General features: G+C 42.1%; 1 protein-coding gene across 6 annotated transcripts in view; it reads right to left on the bottom strand.

Moving 5' to 3' along the window:
• daam2 (dishevelled associated activator of morphogenesis 2) overlaps positions 1-19797 on the bottom strand; it is a 100714-nt gene that overhangs the window by 26220 nt on the left and 54697 nt on the right. For all 6 annotated transcript variants that reach the window (XM_061794138.1, XM_061794133.1, XM_061794134.1 and 3 more), the window contains 4 exons: positions 18322-18396; positions 9445-9539; positions 1510-1843; positions 786-896 (listed from right to left, as the gene is read on the bottom strand). In XM_061794138.1, coding sequence (XP_061650122.1) covers positions 786-896; positions 1510-1843; positions 9445-9539; positions 18322-18396 — 615 coding nt within the window. The remainder of the gene's footprint in view (positions 1-785; positions 897-1509; positions 1844-9444; positions 9540-18321; positions 18397-19797) is intronic.

Consider the following 19797-nt stretch of genomic DNA (forward strand, 5'->3'; position numbering starts at 1 on the left):
CAGATCCCTTATGTTTATTTCAGACAACTGGGCCACATGGGAGAGGACAATAATCGAACTTGGTCACTTTAACCACTTCAAAGAATCCAAATGTACTTCAATGGAACTGAAGATCCCCACTACACACATTGTAGTAAAAGACTTTTCATTTAAGAGTCGTAAACTAAATGCTGTATCTGGCATGAATCGATTGCTTCTTTGCTCTGTAGCAGGGAAAACAAACTAGTGACTACCCAATCAGCACTGGAGCTAAGACTCAAGCCCAAATAGAGCATTGGCAAGCACTGTATCTTACTTATCTCCTCGGGAAAAACATCAATGAATTGTTCAACTTGTACACATCCTTCCTTCCTCCAAATATGCTGGAAGGTATTTGCCCAAAACCGGGACTCACAGTGAACGCCGCAGCCCCGCCTTGAACGAATGCGAAAACAGCCCTTGGGTGTCAAACTCTGCTCGTACATCAGTCTGCATCGCAAGGCTCAAATGTCAAGTAACAATAAGCAAATAACATTTTCGAGTGGCGGGGGAGTACTTTTCAGGAAGATAAATGCGAGTGGCAGAAGACTTCATACATCAAATTGTCATTGATTAGGGAGTAAGTATGTGCACTCCAGATGGGATCAGGGCACAATCCAACATCAACAAAAGGAAGCACTCTCATTAAAAACGGGGAAACAGCTCAAAAATATGTTAACATCTATGCTAACTTTGACTTATAGCGTTTTTGAATCATTTCTAAATATTGAAACCAAGTATGTTTATCAGTAAGTGCTGGATCTGACCTCTCCTGCTCCCGCATTGAGCACAGCGTTGATGAAGGACATAATAGCAGTCTTCAAGTTGACCTCATCTCTGTAGCGTCCCGTACTCCTGTCCAGCTCATTCAGCAGCGTCTACAAACAGTTGGGAGAGTTTCTCAGGTCATGTTATCCAAGGAATAAAAGAGGAAAAAAAGTCACACACGTGATTGATATCTTTATAAATCACACGCAAGTCATTGCTAAAATAACAATGCGGGATCCGACAACACAAGCGGTCGCTAACCACTTCACACAGTCCTAAACTAACAACCAGACATACTTCTGAGGAGCGATTGTCACATAGAAAAACATTACAAGTCTTCGTCAGCGGTGAAGCACACGTTCCTTTCTCTGGTGTTAACTTAGCCCGACGTGGCACGATTTAACATGCACCCAAAGGAAACGAGTAAAGTGTCGCTCGTTGACTCAGTCATGATAGATGCTGAAGCACTCCCCATTCCTGACTTCCAGAACTCCAGATATCCTCACCCGGCTTTGTTATGTTCTCAAGGTGTGTTGACTTAGCCTGAGGTCAAAACATCCGGAGGGGCGACAGCACGTGTCTCCAAGTCATCGAGATGAACTCAACTTGATTTATTTTAGGATCCCTTTGTCGAGGGTCAGCCCTAGGCTCTAACGTGACACCGGTATGTGTGAACCAAGAGACCACTAAAGACTATTCAACATTTGGGTGGGTTGGCCTCACCTGAAAACGAGTCCTCTCTGCTGCATATTTTTGGTAGTGAGCCATGGCCTGTAACACTTTCTTGTGCCCGTCGGGGACCAGACACACTGCCCCGAGAATCTCCAGGACGGCCACTTTGGTCTTTACGTTCTCCGTTCGCAAGCTCTGTGAGATGGTGTTGATGCTCTGCGGGTGAGCGAGCACGTGCGCCCGACCCTGAGAATTGTTCATGAGAGCCTTGATGCACCCGATGACGGAGGTGTGGACACGGCTCTCCGAGGTCTCGTAGTCCATGCTGCGTAGGAAGTTGAGGAGGCACGTGAGGCCATCCAGCTCAATGAAGCGCGTCACAAACCTGAAAAGGGTCAAATTCACTCACCTAGTATCAATGTATACAAAGGCTGGCACAGATTTGACAAAAAGAGGCATTGTGCATAATCTTTCGTCATTCATTTTAGTATCAAACCACAGAATAGTCATTATGAAAGAACTTGACTCAAGTAATGAATGCATAGCTGTCAAATAATGCTGAGGCGTAAAGCATTTGTAGAAGGATAAATGTGACACTAAACAAGGGACAGTCATTACTGAAGCTCATTGCTGACTTTAATAGAATCAGTACCACTCTACCTCTCGCAATAGACTTATTGGGGTAAATACCGATACATCCAATATTAAAAAAAAACAAAAACAAGCCTCGGTGAAGTTGTTTGCCAGCACTGTATGTAATGCTTCGGCTGCTGGAACATATTTGACAGAAATAGGGTTTTGTTTCTATGACAACAAGATCCGAATGCCAGAGCTCGACTTGTATTTCTGCTTTTCTTTTTATTTACCAAGTGTGATTTAGGCACAGGCTCTGAAGCTTGGCAAACTGTGTTCTATGTCTAGGCATACACATCTAAAAAAAAAAAGGATTTTAAAAAACAACACTTCATTAAGTCCTTGTGTGGAATCTCCATTCTTAAAACTATATAATTGAACATGAAAGAGAGATACAGGCCACACAACCGGCATCTGAGATGGCTGCATGATTGAATCCCCCCCCCCATCCAATAATATCGACAAGTGTAAAACCAGACATTGTATTCGGACTAAAGAAAGTCACATAAGCACATCGACCCCTATCACAAAATGAAATGATTGTATACATTTCACCAGAAATGAATAGCCTCTTTTCATGTGAACATTGAAACCCCATACGTCATAAAAGACATGTATCATTCATTAGCTGCTCGAAATAGAAGAGCAGCCGCCGAGTAACATCTCTGATTGACAAGGTGTGATCGTGTAAACATGGCGCGATGCCACAGTCGGCACACAAACGACCTTCCGACATTGTCGGCTTTCTGATGGCCATGACTAATCATTTCAAACAACAAGAGGGTGAAAAGGAGGACACCAAGTGGGAAATGGGGACGATTTGTAGCCCATACCTAGCTTTGACACCGTCAGAAGGACGCAGAGCAACAACCCGTTCCACATTTGGACTTTTTATAGGCATGGAAAAACCACAAAACATGGAAATTAATATTGCACCTATATTGAAGCCAGATGTTCTTCTACTTAAACACGATCAGTTCCAGATTTCCAGGAAATACACACACTTGACCTGGCATGACCAATAAATTCCTCAAAGAAATAAAACCATTTGACAATGCATTTGGATCACACAATCAATCAGCAAACAAAGTGCTTCTTGTGTCCCCCCCCCCCCCCCCCCCCTCCTTCCCAGGAGCTGCAGTCTCCAGGTATAAATAAAGGCACCATTTTAGACATGGGATGGTAGCCATGAGGTGAAGCGCATTCTGCATCATCTTCCAGTGTTTGGCCAGAGAAGAGCTCATGTACCGGATTAGCCATATTCCTGTCCAAGAATTGTAAGACCACCTCAGAGAGAAATAACTTCTATTCTTCAGTGAAGAACTGAAGCTGAGCAGCCGAGTGAAGAACGTGAGGGGAGCAGAGGGTGAATGATGCTGTTGATGAGAGTTCACAAATGTGAGAGAGATTCCTTCAGGCTTTTCTCTCCGCGACATTTTAAGAAACGCGTACATGCATGTGCAAGTAGACGTCCCGTGTACACACTTTAACGGGCTATTGCAAGACCTGCGAGCAATCCATTGCATTGTTAGGACATGGTGGAGCAGAGCGCCTCTCACAATTCCTCCACAGTTAGTAGGAGCCACCTTTCTCTCACTTTGGAGTCTCCTTTCGTTCAGTGGAGTAGCTTACGGACCAATCGTTTGCTCCTCTTTCGAAGGGAGCAACCGCTGCACACCTGAAAACCCACCGCGATTGTCTTTCATGACAAAGAAGCGATATGCGGTCAGGCAGCGCTAAAGACTACCGGGGCCAAGCCAACAACGCGCACGCGCATGCGTGCACTTTTACACACACACAAAAAAAAACCCCTAACTAACAAACTAAAGTGACAGAGGAGCAAACGAGTGTCTGTTGAGGCTGGGTTGATGATGGTCAAATGTAACACGATGTGCAGCAGTATTTATATGAACATTTGAATGTTATCCTAAGGAAATGATGATAATGCAATAAAAAGGATGCGTTCAGATTTCAGTGGAATGAGCAACAACCCTTCGTCAAAAACTCATTTGGCTCAGAGTAAAATTGTAATCCTCACAGAATTTGCCCTTCAAAGGCACTACACAAATTTAGGTTATTCATTATTATTATTATTACATCCCGAATACTTCTACCACGTTTTGTAGAAATAGGTTGAGTATTTTTAGTTTTCATCATCTCCTTTTCTTAGTTTATTTATATTTTACAAGTCTCTGGATTTATCGGGCCAATCTGGGACCTTGGTTATCAAATTCCGTGCCATATCATGTGTACATTTGTCTTCGTATGACATTTAAACTCCTTGAATCCTTGATGGGTTTTTTTTAAATTATTTTTTTTATGTAATCCTGCTTAGTAACAAAAAAAACCTAAATGGAATTTGTTTTTTACTTTATTGCAAGAATTGTCTTCTTCTCGCAATGCTGTAAGCCAAAGCTATGTTGGTACCCTACACTGTTAAAGAAACTCACAATGTTCATTGAAATAACGACATTGACGAAAAGTAATAAGAAATAAAAAGGTACTAAACACTAAAAATGACCAGAGAAAAAAAATCAAACTCAAATAAATATCTTTGTGTTTCAAGAGAATAATGTTAATAATGAAATGTGTTGTTATTCTGCTCCACAAACCTTGGAGAAAACCATTGCAATGATTTCTGAAGCTCTGCATGAGACTTGTGAGGATTTGGGCCCACTGCTGGTGAGCAACTGCTCCAAGTGTCTCAGGCTTGAAGGGGGCCTTGTCCAGGCTGCTGGCACCTTTCACAGACATTCAATAATACCATTTAGATTACGGCTCATCGAAGGCCACTTTCGAAAGGTCCGATGGTTTTGTTCTTCAGTATTTTAGCTCATGAGCCCGCTGGAGGACAAATGACCCGCAGCTGAGAACACGCACGCTTCATATGTCACTGCGCGGCACATTTCACTTAGCACACCTTGATAGTCTTTAGGTTTAGACACTCTTGGCCAGATGCAGCAAAAACAACCTCCAAACATAACCGAGTCTCACCAATGTTTTTGTCCAGGCCAGATTCATTACTTTGTTTGTGTATGTTAGCCACATGGCCCTCCTTTGTCACTCGACCGCTCCCTGTGGATTTTTAGATCGAACGCACACACCAGAAATGTTTCCTTCTCATATTAACAAGCATCAATCTCTCATGCCTTAATCTTAGCATCTCAGCTTGTGCCAAGAATGTGTAAATAGCATGGGCTTATCATAACAGGAAATGCCACTGTGGACAGAAGAATCTACAATATGTCCCAATCAACACAGCAATACATTTATTTATGTTAGGTGAGAGGAGACGATGATGTGTTGGCTGAGAACGCGTTTGTTTAATTCATCAACCGACATCTACTAACCGGCCATTAGGTACACCTGCACATCTAATCAGGCCAACACTTGACCTTCATTATAAAATGCAATTACTACACCACTGGAAACTATTAAATACCGAATTCATACTTAACACTGGCAATAAAAATTCCTTGATTATAATGCCCGGCACTCTTTTATCATCAGGTGTACCTACCTAATGTGGCGGCACAGTGGACAACTGGTTTGCACATCCGAGTTCAAATCCGGCCTCGCCTGTGTGGTAGTTTGCATATTCTCCCTGTGCCCGTGTGGGTTTTCTTCAGGTACTCTGGTTTCCTCCCCCATCCCCCCAAAAAACATGCGCGGTAGGTTAACTGAAGACTCTCAATTGTCCGTAGATATGAATGTGAGTGCGAACGGTTGTTTATACGTGTCCTGCGACTGTGCTGGCGACCAGTTCAGGGTGTACCCCACCTACCGCCCACAGTTAGCTGGGATAGGCTCCAGCATACCCGTGACCCTAGTGAGGAAGATGGACGGATGGATGGATGGATATACCTAATGTAGGGTGCTGTGGGCGTTGAACCACTATGCTTATGCTAATCGTGTGACCAAGGTGAGGAAAACGCGTCCTCTACGTCAACACCATCACTTCATTCAAAGGTGGTGCTCTGCTCCATGACTAATGTACCGTATTTAGTAATGCAGTATGTGAAAAAGGGTTCAATACCCACTCTTTATGAAGTGGAACCATTCAGACTAGCAGCTAATAGTCTAAAGCAATATTGACACGGTCACTCTTGAAAAGCTTGGAGAAGAAGTTGCACTGGAAATGATTCTGTGCCAGACAAGAGCTGGAGTGTTCTGGGAAACAACTTCTCGAAAAGCTTCATTTCACATCCTACTGCGGTTATTTTGCCAGAGAAATTACAGTGAGGAAGGTCATACCTTTGATACACCATGGAACCTAATTCCATCTCCTGCCAAGTGTTTGCTTTGGATTGGTAAAAACAGGAATTTCCACTGCAGGTTGTTACATTTATTTTCACCATCTCCAGGTCTGCCTTAGTCCCTTTTTATTTCCCCCTGCAGCTTAGAGTATCGTACTTATCTGTTCAGATGTTTCAACTAGTCCCTGAAGATTCCAATCCATTGCTATTTCCTGCCACTGTTCGAGATAGTCAAGTCTACACAATCAAGTCCGAGGACATGGTTGATTTAATGTCAAACTGTTCTTTGCGACTCTTTGATCCTTAAACTAGTACTGATTTCACATTCAAATTGGAGAAAAAAAAAAAGACTAAAGCTTTTGTTAATAGCACTGTAGACTTCCAAACAGGCTGAAAAATTGTGAAAGCATATTGGACTTTCCTGATCCTCCGCTGAATATGTATTCTTCCTCTAGATTATAAAGATCTTGATTTCTAATAAAACGTGCTCCATGGAAACGAACATCAGGGCAGAGGTGCTGATATAGCCCATTAATTTAGTTGAACAATAATATCGTTTTACAACAGACAGCAATAAGGAACATGCTTGGATGCTGTCCACTTTCAAAAGCATCTGGCGTGATGAAGAGGATGTAAAGACAACAAGGCTGACATGCTCGCATCCAGCTGTTACGTTTTAAAGTGGCAGTTTGCTAGCAACGCTACGTCTGACCTCGCCACCTGGCTCCGTGCGTGCCCACCATGTTCTTGTTCGATGACCAAGCAACAAGAGGTATCGGGGCACCGGATAGCTTTGTCACGGCACATAGCACCCGCTTCTCCAAAAAGCCAGAAGGAAGGAGGGACTACGGCCAATCTAGGCAGTGACCCAACACAGTCATGAATTAAAACAGCGCAAAAACGGAATGAGATACAGCCATACATGAAGTTCAAGTCCTCTGTCACATTTGACACGGATAATCCCTTCAGACATATCATCGGCAACACCGAGGGTAAAACCTTTTCAAAGTGAAAATCCTCCAGGAATCAGCCATCCATCCATTTTCTGAACCCCTTCTCCTCACAAGGGTCGCGGGCTTGCTGGAGCCTATCCCAGCTGACTCTGGACGAGAGGCGGGGTACACCCTGAACTGGTTGCCAGCCAATCGCAGGGCACATACAAACAAACGACCATTCACACTCACATCCACACCTACGGACGGGCAATTTAGAGTTTTCAATTAACCTAGCATGCATGTTTTGGGGATGTGGGGAGAAACCGGAGAACCATGGAGAAAACCCATGTAGGCACAGGGAGAACATGCACACTCCACACAGGCAAGGCTGGATTTGAACCAGAGTCCTCAGAACTGTTAGGCAGACGTGCTGACTAGTTGGGTCACCGTGCCGCCCCTCCAGGCATCAATAAACTTCTAATTCACTGTAGCTTATCCCTCATTATCTCAATCATGCAGGTGTCATCACATTAGCACAGCGTTCCCCTTAACACTCATTGTCTGGAACCCACCTGCTTCCCACTACACAGCTCAACATCAAATACCAATGGACTTAATGAGTAGCGACTTTGTAATCACGCAGTCGCAGGTGCAATTATGAATAATGCAGACTGAGCCATTACAATTGTCTCTTACGGGATTAATGAAATGAAAGAATGAAAAACAGGGGAACATTGGTTTCCCGATAGCTTACAATATTGTATATACTACTGAAATCCTCAGATGTCCAAAATAATGAGCTACAAATGAGTTTTCATACAATCTTAGGTCCAGTCATAAAAAAAGAGTTAAAAGTTAAAATAGAGTTCACACCCCTCATGCCCATACATCAAATCACCTTACTACAATGTAGTGTGTAGCGCACTTTATAAACACTTATTCGCCCTGACTGGCGACCAGTCCAGGGTGTACTCCACCTCTTACCCCAAAGTAAGATGAGATGGGATTTGCTTTTGTCTCCTACAACACAGTAAAATATACTACACCGTCTGTATAGTCTCTGTATTGTGTACAATAACACTTTTAAACAAAAGTCACTAAAAGGGGTTACTTGACTTTATTACTCCACTATGACGTTTAGAGCTTGTTTTTTTTCCCTGCTTGAGGACGAGCACGGGCTGCTTGCACCCACAGATGAGGATAGGGCTGAAAGAAATGAGTCCATCTCCTTCATTGATTTCATGTGTTTTGTGAGTGAGGGAGATCCAAGAGGAAAAAAGCCAGGTTGGAGCAGGTGGGAAATGATTCCGCCGTGCACAAAGGAGGGGCCATGGCTCAGGTGGTACAGTGGTCATCTCTCCCACCCGAGACAGATTATTGCAAAGCATCACCCCCCCCAAGTTATTTCTGTAACAGCTAAAAAAAATAATAATAATGATGTCATCATCAGCGACTAGTCAATGTCAACTCGCCTTTCATCACATTAATAAATCTGAAGTCATACAACACGTAGTCAATATTGAGTTTACTGTCTTTTGTAAATATTCTTCACTTGAATGAATATCAATAATGTGACAATAGCTGCAATTTGCATGAAGGTCTGTTTGGTTACTCGCATATGTGAACTGTCACTCTGTGAATGCTTGCACTTGGCCCATGACCATCACATAGACAAACACAACCAAGATGTGACCCAGACATGCTCCATGTATTTGTCATTCTGCAAATACATGGTGGCTCCTTGAGAGAAAAGACGACACGCGGCTGTCCAGACCAGACCAGAGCAATGCATCGTACAACTGGCACAAGTTGAAAGACCGAAATTGAGCAGCTGCTGATGGGGAAGAAGGAAGCAGTCGGTATCACCGGATGGGGCAGTATCTATCCACTGTTGGTGAAAATTGTGGCTGACCATGTCGAGATACACGGCATCAAAATAATAAATAAAAATAACATATTTCATCTATTTCATTTCAACACATTCACATGCAATCTAATAAGAATCCTGTCTAACATTGAATCATTTCTAACTATTTTGAACTCACACAATGCATTATTTATATTATTAGTAAAGCTAGAACGCTTATTTAGAATAGGTCGCAGGAGGGAATTGACAAAAATAAGTTACTTTTGTCTCTATAGAGAATATGCTGCTAGGTTACCTCATTGGCTGAGTCCGAAGCGCCGTCTTCAGATCTTCCACCACCTTGTTCCTCATTTCCATTTCCTCCTCATCAAAGGCAAACAGGGTCTGCATCTGGGGAGAAAATGAATAAAAGCTTATTCAGATCTGGTGACTCATTTAGAACAGGTTTAATTGGAGCAGCACATATAAACAGTGCCTATTTTTATCAAGATGTTTTAGACCCCACAAATCCACTCGTCTGCCTTGATGTTAAGTGGTTTTGCTTTAGGAGGACACATGCCAAAATACGTAAGTCACAACCGGCCGAACTCAACATGGCAACAATAGCATAGATACAAAATAAAGAAATAAATAAAGTATACATCATTCTGCAGTAAAGACATGTCGACGTAAGATCAAGGTTAATGCCATAATATCAAACTGCTGCTGTCTTCTGTTTAACCTCCAGTCTTTTTCCATTGAAGCCCCATGCCAAGTGCGAAGGAGTGTGTTTAACCAGTAAGCAAGTCACAGTGGCTGCCTATTAATTTGACTGAAGAGATATTTATTGTTTTGTTAAACATAACCCTTTAACAGATATAAAGACTCCCGCCAAGACAGGACATATGACCTAACAATACCTGGCGAGCTAAGAGAAGCCCCCACATGTTTGACTTCTTTACAACACTTCTGGTCTGCTCAATGTGTGAATGTTTAATAGAGAAAACACGCAGTCAAAACAACCATTGTGTCGACTTAGGTGTGTGTGTGTGTGTGTGTGTGTGTCCAGATGGTTGAAACACTCTACGCCAAAAAGCTCTGGCAATGAATACTTTGTGAGTCAATGGGAAGTTGAACACACAAATGTCAGGGAGACGAACTACATGCTAAGTTCACCCTGTGCACGACTCTTGCCAAACATTTCTACATCTGTTATTTGTCAACGCATTCTAACCTGGTCCAGCACGCACATTGGGATATTATCAAAACCAGTTTGTACACCAGCAGAGGGTATTCCCCTGAATGAATTAGCGAAAATACCCCCTTTGAGGCAGAAAAATGCCCTTAAGCGCTTCATTAACCGAGTTAGGAATGAGTAGAACTAATCTAATTATTCACTGGAACCATTCATGTGTTCACCAAGTCTGTGCAATCTCAGTACACATTTTAAAATCGAAGGCAACTTGGTTGAAGACGTTTGGATTAGAGGTTAAATACTTGCTTACGACCAACTAGTAGTACATTGGCCTTTGATTTTGTGTTTCGGAATAAAAATAAATGATTTCAAATATGGCTTTCTGCAAGACTGTGTGCCATGGACATTATAAGGTCAAGTCTAACTTCAACTGAAGCGGTTGTTTTTTTTTATGTTGGTTTCTCACAGACCACTAATAGTCCGAGATGATAGATACCACTGAGTTCAGGCTAGTACTTTGGCATTGGTCCTTTTTCACTTAGCATTTATTTTTTGACCAGCAGTTACCCATTCAAAATATGCATAATGCACAACCTGATTGGACAGCGGCTGCTGGATTAAATACACTTGCTATTTTAACCTTAACTTTATTGGTAGTATTTTTACTGGGTGAAATGTCTTCTAAAACGCAGTTCAGGAACCTGTGTAGAGGTTTACTGTTAGATAAAGACTTTGGATAATGCTAAAGAAAACTGCTGATTGTTGCATTATAAGATTGTTTGTCTGAATGTTTTGAACTTGTCCTGTCAAACCCGTTTGCTTTGTGTTTATGTTTAATGCCTGTCCTGCCAATAACACTCTTTTAAAAGAGATTTTCAATCTCAGTGAGGTTTCCCTAACTGAATAAAGGTTAAATGAAATACTTTCAGCTGTCATTTGAACACTGGGCTGTGTGTTTGGTCTCTGCAGCCCACCAGTGTTTGTCTTGCTCTGTTTAATTGGCGTACACCAGGCTTGGGCATTCACACTTGACTATAGTTTATCTGAACCTAAGCTGAAAGAAATGAGGTTCATACCGTATTTCAATATACTGTACAGATACATTGGATATACTGTAGATATAGAATTACATTTTGAGTAATTTGTGACTTGAAGGTGCAAACAAACACTAGCTGATTCGGGTTATTGTTAACATGAATAGACATTTTCCCATTCCCGTGGGAGCGCTGATGGTCACTGTACTAATGTTGGAAAGAGTAATCACCAGAATATTGTTAAATAATGCAGCCCTATGGGGGGCACAAGCCAGTGCAAACTGTAGCCCGGTGCCAAGCCCGGATAAATGCAGAGGGTTGCGTCAGGAAGGGCATCCGGCTTCAAACTTTGCCAAACAAATATGAGCGTTCATCCAAAGAATTCCATATCGGATCGGTCGTGGCCCGGATTAACAACATCCGCCACCGGCACTGTCAACCTGCAGGGCGCCGGTGGAAACTCAGCTACTGTGGGTCGAAGTCAAAGAAGAGGTGGAAAGCGGGTTCTTCGGCAGAAAGAGAAGAGGAAAGCACAAAGCCGAGAACTTAATGTGGGGACTTTGAATGTTGGGACTATGACGGGAAAATCTCGGGAGTTGGTTGACATGATGATTAGGAGAAAGGTTGATATATATTGTGTGTTCAGGAGACCAGGTGGAAAGGCAGTAAGGCTAGAAGTTTAGGGGCAGGGTTCAAATTATTTTACAATGGTTTAGATGGGAAGAGAAATGGAGTCGGGGTTATTTTAAAAGAAGAGTTGGCTAAGAATGTCTTGGAGGTGAAAAGAGTATCAGATCGAGTGATGAGGCTGAAACTTCAAATTGAGGCTGTTATGTGTAATGTGATTAGTGGCTATGCCCCACAGGTAGGATGTGACCTAGAGGTGAAAGAGAAATTCTGGAAGGACCTAGACGAAGTAGTTCTGAGCATCCCAGACAGAGAGAGAGTCGTGATTGGTGCAGTTTGTAATGGACATGTTGGTGAAGGAAATAGGAGTGAAGAAGTGAAGGGTAAGTACAGCATCCAGGAAAGGAACTTGGAGGGACAGATGGTGGTAGACTTTGCAAAAAGGTTGCAAATGGCTGTAGTGAACACTTTTTTACAGAAGAGGCAGGAACATAGGTTGACCTACAAGAGCCGAGGTAGAAGCACGCAGGTGGATTACATCTTGTGGAGACGATGTAATCTGAAGGAGGTTACCGACTGTAAGGTAGTGGTAGGGGAGAGTGTGGCTAGACCACATAGGATGGTGGTGTGCAAGATGACTCGTGGTAGGGAGGAAGATTAGGAAGACCGAGGCAGAGCAGAGAAGCATGTGGTGGAAGCTGAGACAGGACGAGTGCTGTGGGGCTTTTAGGGAAGAGGTGAGAGAGGCTCTCAGTGGACAGGAGGAGCTTCCAGAAGACTGGACCACTGCAGCCAAGGTGATCAGAGAGGCAGGCAGGTGTTATATTCTGGCAGGAAAGGAGAGAAGGAGACTTGGTGGTGGAGCCTCACAGTACAGGAAAACATACAAGGAAAAAGGTTAGCTAAGAAGAAGTGGGACACAGAGGACTGGGGAAGAGGCGAAAGGAATACATTGAGACGCGACATAGGGCAAAGGTAGAGGTGCCAAAGGCCAAACAAGAGGCATCTGATGACATGTATGCCAGTTTGGACACTAAAGAAGGAGAAAAGGATCTATACAGGTTGGGCAGACAGAGGGATAGAGATGGGAAGGATGTGCAGCAGGTTAGGGTGATTAAGAATAGAGATGGAAATATGTTGACTGGTGCCAGTAGTGTGCTAGATAGATGGAAAGAATACTTCAAGGAGTTGATGAATGAGGAAAATGAGAGAGAAGGGAGAGTAGAGGAGGAAAGTATGGTGGACCAGGAAGTGGCAATGATTAGTAAGGGGGAAGTTAGAAATGCATTAAAGAGGTTGAAAAATGGAAAGGCAGTTGGTCCTGATGACATTCCTGTGGAGGTATGGAAGCATCGATGAGAGGTGGCTGTGGAGTTTTTGACCAGCTTGTTCAATAGAATTGTAGCGCATGAGAAGATGCCTGAGGAATGGAGGAAAAGCGTGCTGGTGCCCATTTTTAAGAACAAGGGAGATGTGAAGTGATGCAGAGCTGTGGGAACTATAGAGGAATAAAGTTGATGAGCCACACAATGAAGTTATGGGAAAGAGTAGTGGAGGCTAGACTCAGGACAGAAGTGAGTATTTGCGAGCAACAGTATGGTTTCATGCCTGGAAAGAGTACCACAGATGCATTATTTGCCTTGAGGACGTTGATGGAAAAGTACAGAGGTCAGAAGGAGCTACATTGTGTCTTTGTAGATCTAGAGATAGCCTATGACAGAGTACCCAGAGAGGAACTGTGGTACTTCATGCAGAAGTTTGGAGTGGCAGGGAAATATGTTAGAATAGTACAGGACATGTATGAAGGCAGCAGAACAGCGGTGAGGTGTGCTGTAGGTGTGACAGATGAATTTAAGGTGGAGGTGGGACTGCATCAGGGATCAGCCCTAAGCCCCTTACTGTTTTCAGTGGTGATGGATAGGCTGACAGATGAGGTTAGACTGGAATCCCTGTGGACCATGATGTTCGCAGATGACATTGTGACCTGCAGTGAAAGCAGGGAGCAGGTGGAGGAAACAGAAAGATGGAGGCATGCACTGGAAAGCAGAGGAATGAAGATTAGCCGAAGTAAGACAGAATATATGTGCATGAATGAGAGGGGTGGTGGAGGAATAGTGAGGCTACAGGGAGAAGAGATAGCAAGGGCGGAGGACTTTAAATACTTGGGGTCAACCGTCCAGAGCAATGGTGTGTGTGGTCAGGAAGTGAAGAAACGGGTCCAAGCAGGTTGGAACGGGTGACGCTTCTGTCACATGACACCTTCGTCATGTGACAGAAGCGTCTCTGCTTGGATGAAGGGCAAAGTTTATAAAACAGTGGTGAGGCCATGACGTACGGAGTAGAGACAGTGGCACTGAAGAGACAACAGTAAGGAGAGCTGGAGTTGGCGGAAATGAAGATGTTGAGGTTCGAGTGACCAGGTTGGATAAATTTAGAAATGACCTCATCATTAAAATTGGAAATGACCTCATCAGTGGGACAGCCCAGGTTCTATGTTTTGGAGACAAAATTAGAGAGAGCAGACTTGGATGGTTTGGACACGTCCAGAGGAGAAATAGTGAGTATATTGGTAGAAGGATGATGAAGATGGAGCTGCCAGGCAAGAGACCTAGAGGAAGACCAAAGAGAAGGTTGATGGATGTCGTGAGGGAAGACATGAGGGCAGTTGGTGTTCGAGAGGAGAAAAAAGGATGACGCGCTGTGGCGACCCCTAAAGGGACAAGCCGAAAGGAAAAGAATCACCACCAGAAAATTTTAAATATCACTCAGTGGCCAATAAACAATTTCAGGGACGTGACGTGGTTTTATGAATGAACGCCAACACGCTGGGTTGTTCAGTAATCTTGAAAGGCCTTGAAGCTGAAATGAGCTCATCCAATAACTGGGCTACTGTGGAAGGAGAGTTCTCCCTGGTGAGCTCTAATGGGAGCCAAGATGTGAAGTCATTGTTGAACAAATCAACTCAGATTATTTAAACACTCTCTTGTCAAGATGCTGTAAGGAGTACTGTGGAGGAGGACATTACTGGAGTGAGTAAAAATAGATTGTGGAAGGGGAGGAAACAGCAAAGACCTATGATGAGTGAGTTGACGTACAGCTTGAACAAGAGACCTCTTGTTCAAAGTTAAGGTTGCGAATAAAATGTCTGCCCTCTGAATATTTGTAAAATATTAATATTAATTTCAACATAATCCGTCCGTCCATCCATCCATCCATTTTCAACACCGCTTATCCTGGTCAGGGTCCCAGGGCGCTGGCGCCTATCCCAGCTGACTTCGGGCGAAAGGTGGACTACACCCTGAACTGGTCGCCAGTCAGTCGCAGGGTACATACATATAGACACGGACAACCATTCGCACCCACATTCGCACCGTCACTGAGTGGGAACTGAACCCTCGCTGCCCGCACCAAAGTCAGGCGAGTGCACCACTACACCATCAGTGACAATTTCAACATAATGCAGGGATTATACACGAGTTTTAATTTTAGTGGCAATCTCATTTTCACACATTTTCAATCACTTTAATAAATCTTGTTTTTTAGATTACGTTTGTATTGGACTGCCATGAAATGAGTGTTTGTCGTCCAAGATGGCGGCTGCATTGGTTCGCAGTTACGGATATGATGACCAAAATACTTCGGCTACGACGCCAAAAATAGTAAAAATAATATCCAGGATATGGTCGCCAGTACTCACTGGAATTATGATCATCCAGTGACTTTGGGTTTGTAGTGTAGCATACTTCAGGACCGTTTACTAGCATCGGAGAGCTCAGCCAGAAAGACCCAGCAGTCTAGCCCAGCGGATGGGTGACTTTCGAGGTGGACTATGATGTAATGATTGTATTCATAATCGATAAAAACAAGGCGGCACTTTATTTATTTATTTTTACAGGTGTCCTTATCATTACTGATAAATTAAATGAAAACGACCCACTTATACTGTATAAGCTTTAAGATACAGTTCCCTCCAAAAGTATTGGAATGGCAAGGTCAATTCCTTTGTTTCTGTTGTATACTGAAGACATTTCGGTTATCGATAAAAAGATGGCTATGAGAAAAGAAGTTCCGTATTCCAGCTTTTATTTCATGGTATTTACATCTTGATGTGTTAAACAACTCAGGACAAAGCACCTTTTGTTTGAAGCCACCCACTTTTCAAGTGAGCAAAAGTATTGGAACAAACATTATTAAATTAACTTACAGTGAATAACATTTACATAACAATATTTGGTGGCATAACCCTTACCTGCAATAACTGCATCAAGCCTGCGACCCATTGACTTCACCAGACTGTTGCATTCTTCCTTTGAAATACTTTTCCAGGCCTTTACTGCAGCCTCTTCAGTTAGTTTGTTCCTGGGGATTTCTCTCTTCAGTCTCCTCTTCAGGAAGTAAAATGCATGCTCTATTGGGTAAAGGGCCGGTGATTGACTTGGCCATTCTAAGAGCTTCCACTTTTCCCCGTAATGAAGTCCTTTGTTGTGTTCCCAGTGTGTTTTGGGTCATTGCCTTGTTGCATGATGATGTTTCTCCCAATTAGTTCAGATCATTTTTTTTCTGTAAATTGCCAGGGAAAATAGTTTTGAAGATTTCAGAATTCATTCTGCTGCTGAGTTACAGCATAAAAGAAAGCCATGACATTATCTCCACCATGCTTCACAGATGAGGTTGTGTGTTTTGGATCATAAGCAGACCCTTTATTTCTTCATACTTTGGACTTTCCATCACTTTGGTAGAGGTTAATCCTGGTCTCATCAGTCCATAAAACTTTGTTCCAAAACCATCTTGTGATCTGAAATCCAAATGTCTTCCGAATACAACAAAAACAAGGGACTTGGCCTTGCCGTTCCAATACTTCTGGAGGGGACTATATGAGGTTGAGTTGTTCCGTGATCAAAAAGACACATCTCAAATCATCTTTGCCTATTGATATAAATGGAAATGCCATGAAATGTGTTCCAGCCCAACCCCAAAAGAACTATAAACATTTTGTGTTTGTGCTTTTCAAATCAGGAAAAATAGCACTCTATAATATTGTCCTTCATAAAAACAGTAATAATATAATTACTGTATGTGGAATATAAAGAAATAAATAGTTTGTGCATCATGATTTCATGCTGCATCCAATTCATTGTGCTGCGCCCGCCTTGGTCACCAGCAGTAGAGTATAATACAGTCATGCAGACACAAATGAAGAATCTACCACTTCTTACTACTACTACTACTACTGTGACTCTGGAAAGTGCTGTAATATTAGTCATTTTTCATCGAGGACTATGAATATACACGATGCCTGTGAGTATTGTTATATTATCTATCTAAATGTGTTGCTGTACAGTTTGTGTTCAAATATCCATTGCATAAACGGTAGGAAAACCGTTACTATCGCTGCTAACCTTAGCATGTAAATGGCTATTGCCATTGTGTTAGCATTACTCTAACTGGACTCTCATAATGCAGAGCTATGTAATTACACAACATATAATAATTATCTTTGTTTGATGTTTAGTTTAACTAACTTTAACTGGGAGTGGCATTAAACCACTTGAAGCCTATTTGTCGATTAATTGTTCACTCCTGGCCAAAGTGTCGCTTATTGTAAAGTGAAGTGAGTTAACCTGAGTAAATTGCCACCTGTCTTGTTTGCGCTCGCAAATAAAAGCGGAGGGGGGGGGAAGCCAAATCACGATTCGCATCTTGAAAAACTATAAGATTCTAGCTTAAAAATGACTCTCAAAGTGTTCTATGATTTTGAAACTTTTTTTTTTTTATCGTCAGTCCTTCCCACATGGTCTCCAGCTGATATGGTGCAAATTCGTCAGTGGCCTAATGTCCAATGAGACAACAACGATCGCAGCAGTTGTGCTTAAAATAATACAGAGAGCATGGCTCACTAGTTGTTTTTATTGGCAACCTAAAAAAAATAAATAAAAAAAAAATAAATAAAAAAAAAAAAAAATCACGGCGAGAAGTAATGAGCAATTCCATCTTGGCGTACCTCCATGTCTCAGACAGCCATTCCCACTGACTGATGCATGTATAACTGGCATCACAGTGTGGGAGAATGCTGGGGTCACACAGAAGGAATTTGGTCATGTAGTCAGGGGCACGACAAAAAAACAACACAAAAACAAAGGAATAGTATATCCTCTTAGTCCCATACTTACATGGGACTAAGAGGATATACTATTCCTTTGTTTTTGTGTTGTGTTTTCCTGTGTTGTGTTGTGTTTTCCTCCATACATGGAGGAAAACTGAAGATGCAGTAGGACAGCTGACATTTATCAGGAATATCACTTATTAAGCAATTCCCGTGACAAGAAGTAAGACTTACAGCAGCCATGGAGTTGATTCGGTCAATGTAGTAGTCAGGCCAGCTTGTAGCCAGCTTGTTCGGGTCCTCTTGCTCCTGGCCAGAGACACATAAACTGTCAAACATTGATTTACACTTGTTAAAAAAGGAAAGGAAAAGTCAAATAAATCAACTCATCATATTTCTCCTAGGACTCGGGACGAATATGTGTTGGAACCACAATGCCAAACTGCCCAATAATTTGGTTAAGACAGATGTATACTATAATCAGTTTGAATATATACGAGACTTGTCACAATAACTATGACAAAGCAAAACGAATGTATTTGGTAACTCAATGTGCTTTACATTCTTAAACACATTTAAAGACAAAGAAGAAAAAAACAGCTTATAAACATTTAAAGCAAAGAGAAAAAAATAAAAGTACAATAAATGATACTGTTTTTTTTTTAATGACCCTGAATCATGAAAAATAAGGCCCGCCCTTGTTATTTTTAAATGTTTTTGTTTTAAATCTGTATTGTTGTTGTTGTTATTATTGTTGTTATGATGATTATAATTTCCTTTTTTGTTTCTTTACCAGGTGATATGGATCCCCCTGGGTCTGAAATAAAAAAGAAAGAGCTGCACATCTATATTGAACCCCAAACCGAATGAAAATGCACCATCTAAAAAAAAAAAAAAATGAAGATGCACCATATAAAAACCTCAATCGGAATAAACAGCATTGACATTGTATTGACTGTGTTTTACATGTACCTAAATGAGCATTGCTGCACTGCGACTTATTCTTCACTAACTCATGTGCACAACACAGCTACTCTTTCTTTATATGTCACTGACCTCAATATTTATGAACGTATGACAAACTTGATTCCTGGACTAGTATGAAGTGGGTGTCAGTGAAGCGAAAACCTCATTGCCTTCAATAAACCCCCATGGTTGGCTACAGAATCACCAAACTCACTACTTTGTGATTTACACTCACACAATCTAGACAATTAGCTTCGAGTGGCTAGATTTGAGATCATCGCTGCCATTGTAACCGGCATTATTTTTTATCTTCACTGCACTTGACCAGATTTTAAACTCAATTTAAATACAACTAAAACACTATATACAAAAAAAAATGATGAAATACAATAGAAGTCATTCAAACTGCTGACGTTTGCCAGACAGATCCTGAAGCGGAGATTAACAACCCAGTGGCCTTGGTCTGCCCCTTGCCTGACAAGTCTTAAAAAACACGTTTAATACAATGCAATTTACTCATGCAGTTCCATGAGTCAGACTAAGTGCTGTAATTGATCAAATATGTTCAAAGCATTATTTTTTATAGTTGGTCCAAGCCATGTCGGACTGCATTTTTGTGATTGACTTTGTATAGCATTAGTAAGAGGTAAACTGCAGGTAGTTTATGATATCCATGTATTAACAGCCAGAATCCAGGGGTTGTTCCAATTACAAAGAAATATATAAATAGGAGGCATTGATTGT

The sequence above is a fragment of the Phyllopteryx taeniolatus genome, chromosome 13, assembly GCF_024500385.1.
Source record: "Phyllopteryx taeniolatus isolate TA_2022b chromosome 13, UOR_Ptae_1.2, whole genome shotgun sequence".
In the NCBI taxonomy this organism is placed as follows: Eukaryota; Metazoa; Chordata; class Actinopteri; order Syngnathiformes; family Syngnathidae; genus Phyllopteryx; species Phyllopteryx taeniolatus.